At 40.9% G+C, this 5982-nt stretch overlaps 1 protein-coding gene across 1 annotated transcript; it reads right to left on the reverse strand.

Annotated features, from left to right (window-relative positions):
• Positions 1-2578: 2578 nt before the first annotated feature.
• Positions 2579-5517, reverse strand: LOC112458356 (probable chitinase 10). Its single transcript, XM_025021957.1, has 5 exons — positions 5485-5517; positions 4886-5338; positions 3420-3899; positions 2917-3205; positions 2579-2731 (listed from the first exon to the last, which is right to left on the reverse strand). Exons 1-5 carry the CDS (start codon positions 5515-5517, stop codon positions 2634-2636), a joined length of 1353 nt encoding a protein of 450 aa, XP_024877725.1. The 3' UTR covers positions 2579-2633.
• Between the last annotated feature and the right edge of the window lie 465 nt (positions 5518-5982).

Consider the following 5982-nt stretch of genomic DNA (forward strand, 5'->3'; position numbering starts at 1 on the left):
ATTCATTCAACCTGCTGTGTCCGATTTATTCTGTGCGCAACTGGGACGCTCCCGTCAAACAGGGGGACCCTCTGTCTCCACTTATTTTCAATGTCTGCATGGATCTAATTATTGACAGACTGGAAAGAATGGAAGGCTTCCAAGTTATGGATGGTCTTAGCATATCGTGCCTGGCTTTTGCCGACGATATAATACTAATTGCAAATGATAGAATCGCGGCGAGTCGGCTTATGGATGAGCTCGTCGGTTCTCTCTCAAGATGGAGAATGAGACTATCGATTAGAAAGTGGGTTGCCTTTGGTATTATTGTCGCCACCAAAGATAGCTGGCATATGGTGGACCCTGAAATTCACAGTAACGGCGAAAAGGTCGCCTACTGCGGCCCTGCGCAGTCAATGCAATACCTGGGTATGCAGGTCACTCCGTGGGAAGAAGTGGTTGTTAAGCGCGCTAGTGCACGGCTGAGGGACACGCTCCCAAGAATCAAAAGGCTATCCCTGAAGCCTCATAAAAAAGTCGAGCTCCTGGCACGGTATGTTTTGCCGTACTTTTTGTATGTCTTCACCGCGGGCGCTATTAGTGCCACTGAACTAAGAGATCTGGATCAAACACTGAGGACGGCGGTGAAAGACTATCTGCAACTTCCCCTGTCCACAGCAGATGGTCTGCTATACGCGTCCAAACGCGATGGCGGCATGGGCTTTCCGAATTTAAACTCGAAATTGTTGTAACGTCCGCAACATTAAAAGCTGGATTTGGCTTTTGAAACAATAGCGACCCGGCTATTCAAGCCCTAGTAGTAGCGTCGGGGCTGGAGAAAAAACTAAAGCGCCTGGCGCATGTAACCAGACTTGGCTAAGCTGGCCACTACAGTCGATCAAACAGGTCGAAGGCTACAAGCTCAAAGCCAAAGCGAGCGAGTGGAAGAGATGGTCGGAATTACCTTCCCAAGGAAAGGGAGTGCAAGCCTACAAAGATGATAAAATAAGCAACGAATGGTTATACCGTCCTAATCTGTTGAAGCCATCCAGATATATCACGGCGCTCAAACTCAGAGACAATATGGCAGCGAACAAAGTGTCGCTCAACAGAATTGCCAAGACCGACAACGTCATGTGCCGCAAATGCAAGGCACAGCCTGAGACGCTGGGTCACATACTGGGGCAGTACACCAAGTCTGCCCGAATCAAGCGGCATAATGATATCCGAGATTGTATAAAGCGTCACGTTTTGGGGCGGCGTGACATGATGGTAACGAAGGAGGCCCGACTGCGGGACCCTCAACTGAGGAATCTCCAACCAGACCTGATCATACGGTATCGGGAAAGAGTCTTTGTGACTGACATCACAATCTGCCATGAAGACGGCGATCTCTTAAAGAGAGGTAGAAGGGACAAGCTCGCTAAATATGCGTCCCTCGTAGCCCCATTTAAAGCTCAATTAGGGGCGAAAGACTGTGTGATCCTCCCGATATAGTTATCGGGACAAGAGGAGCAATGCCCAAAGACACTGTTACCTGTCTTCATGAACTGCAAATTAAAGACAGAGGCTCGCTGAGAACGGTAACACTTCAAGCACTCAGAAGCTCAGTGGAATTTTTCCATATGTTTATGGATTATAACGCACCTTTGCGCCTCAACAGCAGCGATGCTGCAGATTAAAAACTCTTGGCACTAGCTCACTGTTGTAATTTTATATATAAACGATGGTCTGGGACCTGATCCACCCAATATTTTATTTATTTATTTATTCGGGAGCATTCTACACTCCCGATTTTAAGTTATGCCGGCACTTTTGCCGTTGACATCAGTAATGCAAGTCGTTCGGACGGGCACCGAACGGCGGCAAAGCCGTGCGACCGAACCGCCCCGGCGCACGAGCGGACGTCTTCACGTGGCTCCCCGCAGTAACGGCAACACTAAGCTGGCCAAGTTCCGCTTCCCCAAGTTGGGGACTCTGCTTAATAATTTTTTCAGCCCGTAATAAGGAATCCCGCGGCAGATCAGTCAAATGGGTTTTCCTCCTGCGGGAGGACTTGCCAAGAGTGCTAGATAGACCCAGTCAATTAGATAGGATGTCAGAACGAAAGTTATGCTAGATCTCGTATCCTTGTTGTTTGGGTACCCTGTTGCGCAGACGAGCGATCCAATCGTTAACCTGCAGGATTGCTCAGTCAAGACCCGTTGTTACCAGGAACCGCACTGACAAGAAGCGGGAAGACGCGCCAAAATGGCGTGATGTATGTAGTATGTAGCCAAATGCCTCGTCATCTAATTAGTGACGCGCATGAATGGATTAACGAGATTCCCACTGTTCCTATCTACTATCTAGCTAAACCACTGCCAAGGGAACGGGCTTGGAAAAATTAGCGAGGAAAGAAGACCCTGTTGAGCTTGACTCTAGTCTAACACTGTAATGTCCGGGTGCCCCGGGTATAAGGCACCTTGGGTTATTTCTCAAAAAATGTGTTTTAATTTTTTTCTCAAAAACTAATTAATATTTGCCAAATACGCTAAATAAAATTTAAAATATATATAGTGCTTTAATTATAAAAAAAATAAGATAAAAAATTTTATATTTCAAAATACTTTTCAGAGTTTAAATTTTTATGGCTTATGGTGCCCCGGTTTCCCCTATATTGGTCTTGATGATGTAGTGGATTCGTACATTGGACGTTTTGTAGTAATTGTGGATTCAATGTCGGTTTGGCTGACGTCGATTACAACCGCTCCTAATAATCATAAGAAGTAGTATTAAAATGTTATTAAAAAATCATACCTAAAAAATACTATTTCATAAAATATAATCAATATTTATACTTTTTTTATATAATTGACTCCAAACTTTATATTTTTCTACATATTGTACATATTATTGAGATATTTTTCTATTTAAAAAAATTATATTAACATCTACCTTCTGTAATGGGACACAGCGGGCCCTTCGGATAATTTCTCAAAACTCGATTCATTGTTCTCAATAGCGGGCTAGGCTCGCAGCCGCATGTGTTGTTGAAGTCGTCCAGATCTAAGGCCCAAACACTACCACCGCCAAGATCAAGTTTCTTAATCAGTTCTGCCTTCAGTTTAATTTGTTGAGCGTCGTCGAAGCTCACCCACTGATCATCTTTGTAGGCATAAGGGCCGATTCTTCTGTCTTTATCCTGAACGACTGTCCATCCCTTCTTCAACGTTCTTTCACATATCTGTCATAAAAGCAAAAGAATAGATATTTATTTACTCCTGGAATAAATGTACATCTTTGGGATATTAAAAATTAATAACTTTTTATTTGCAGTTATTAATTAATGCAGAATTAATATTTTCTTATATGCATTTTATTAGAAACTTATTTGATGATTTTTTAATATTTATTTAGATTTTTATTTTTTAATATTTTTTTTTTTGACATGAATTTACCTCGTAATATGACAAGAAGCCTGTTTCATTGGTCGCCTCTCCAGCTTTGCCGCCGTCATAGGTTGGCGCGTTTAATCCGTGTACGCTACTCGCCGCAAGTGAAAATGATCGGCCGTACAATGGGGTGCCCATAACAATGCTTCTGGGTGGTGCACCCTTCGAGATCCAATAGTTAATCGAATAGTTAGCGTTCAAGTAGTACATCTCATCGTAGTACTTCTCATCGTCCGGATGATAATATAAAGGCGCAACATGACCGGTACGTTCGTCCCAATCTCCGTGATAGTCATACGCCATGACGGTGATCCAGTCCAAATACTCGGCCAACGCCGGGACGTCGTAGCCCTTGTCAATCACCTGCATGTCCGCCGAGACCGCTGCCGAGAGAAGCAATTTTTTTTTCTTGAATTTAGCGCTTAATTCCCGCAATATAGCTGCAAAGTTCTCTTTATCCGAATCTGGACCCTTGTTGCAATTTGCCTGTTGCCAAAATTTGAAAAAAATTGTTAATAATTGAAAATAATTATAAATAATTTTCAAGATTATATACAAAAAGTACGAAAAACAAAGTTTCAAATAAAGATATAAAATACTATCTAAATTTTATATTTAAATCTTAAAATATTATTCAAAATATTTCCAGAGAGATGAAATAAAGAAAAGAAAACACAAAAAAAAGGACGATGATGAATAAAAACTCTAACGCTTGTATTAATATTATTACAGTCTGTCAAGTAAGAGCGTGGTCGGCCTAATTTATAGAAAAATTGAGTTAGCAAAATTTTGAAATACATATATAGATACATTCTATTTGATTAGTATAAGGCTAAAATGCAATTACATTAATAATGTGTCCAGTCACCATCGGCGTCGATAATTGACTGACATTTCCGAGGCATATTTTGCACTATTCGTGCGGCAAGGATCTCCATATCTCCAACGAAACTCTCAAGATAATTGCTTTAAACTGAATATTTGTCTTTCACGAAGCTTATGCTTAATATATGCCCAAACATTTTCGATTAGATTTGCATCGGGCGACTGTGACGGCCAATTCAATTGATTGATGCCAGATTGCTCCTTCCACTCAGTACAGAGTCTGCTCCGATGTTTCGGATCATTATCCACCTGCAGGATCCAGTCTTTATTTGTTTTTTTATAAACCACAAGTGTGCAGATAGTAACAAGGCCTTTTTACAGATTTCCAAAATTTTGCCCGCATTCAGATTGTATGTAAACACGTAATACAGCTTCGAAGCCCGACGCGTACGCGGCACGCATGCGACGCTTATGCTTTGCTGTGGCAACACTTTAACGACAACTGAGCTTTTCTTCGCAAAGCATCAAGAAGAAAAGTATCCTCTATCAACTCATGCAAGAATCAGGAGTATAGCTTTTACCAACTGCGAGTTATAGCGACCACGTTCTTACTTGACAGAATGTAAATAAAAAAAAATTGCGTTCACCTGCCAGCAAACAGGATACTCCCAAAACAAGTCCAATCCGTCAAAGCTGTTATTTGCGATAAACTGAACGGCATGATCGATGAAGTTCTTCCTAGCGGATGGACTATTCACCAATCGGCTGTACTTGTCGCCGGCGGAGTCCTCCCATCCGCCCAACGCGAGGAGTACCTTAAGACCCCGCTTTTTATATGCTACCACCCGCTCGTAGAAACGATTGTCGTAGTCCGCCCAGGAATCTTTCGTCTTAATCACCAGCTTGGAATTATCTAGCACTGCAAAGCCGTACACTATATGCGTGCATAGAGTGTGATTGATGTCTTCCGGCAAATAACGGCCGATTCCACGACGGTACCAGGCCCAATTTGTGAAGTAGCACACAACCTTAGGAGATACCTTGCCGGGGTCTATAATCGCCAGGATAATGATAACGCATAACGCTTGCTTTATGTCGCGCTTGCAAAATGAAAAATTTTCCAGATAGACAATTACCCTCGAGCGATGAGTTTGAAATTTCCGGGGAGATCGATGCGTCTGATTTATGAGTGAAATGTACAGTTATGGGCACTACAACAGCTAGAAGTATTAAAGTTATAACGCACGATAAAACCGCACGTTTCCACGTCCAGAGCCATTGCGTCACTAGAATAATTATAAAAAGCTGTATTAGAACGTTTGTTTCACGAGCTACTTATTAATATCGTTTGATGAAATTCATACACCCGCGAAAAACGATCTAATATGAATCTAACTAAAATCATATTAAATCATATTTAATTTGGGTAAAATTCAAATTAAATCCAGATTTTATATTAAAATTATATTTGTTTAAATACAGTTTTAATTTGCACTTATTAAAATTAGTTATGTAGATTAAATATGATCCACAATAAAATAGGGTTTTAATTAAAATTTAATTAGATCACTTATGTGGATCATATAACACTTCGAATCAAATATGGTTTTAATTTGTATTTAATAAGATAACTTATGTGGATTATATATGATCCAGAACCATACATGATGCAGAATATTTATATATAAGATTTTAATAAAAAGTTAATGTGTTCTGTATGCGACTTTTACTCGATTCAATTGCG

This window comes from Temnothorax curvispinosus, unplaced genomic scaffold, assembly GCF_003070985.1.
Source record: "Temnothorax curvispinosus isolate PA1 unplaced genomic scaffold, ASM307098v1 QBEX01008827.1, whole genome shotgun sequence".
Lineage (NCBI taxonomy): Eukaryota > Metazoa > Arthropoda > Insecta > Hymenoptera > Formicidae > Temnothorax > Temnothorax curvispinosus.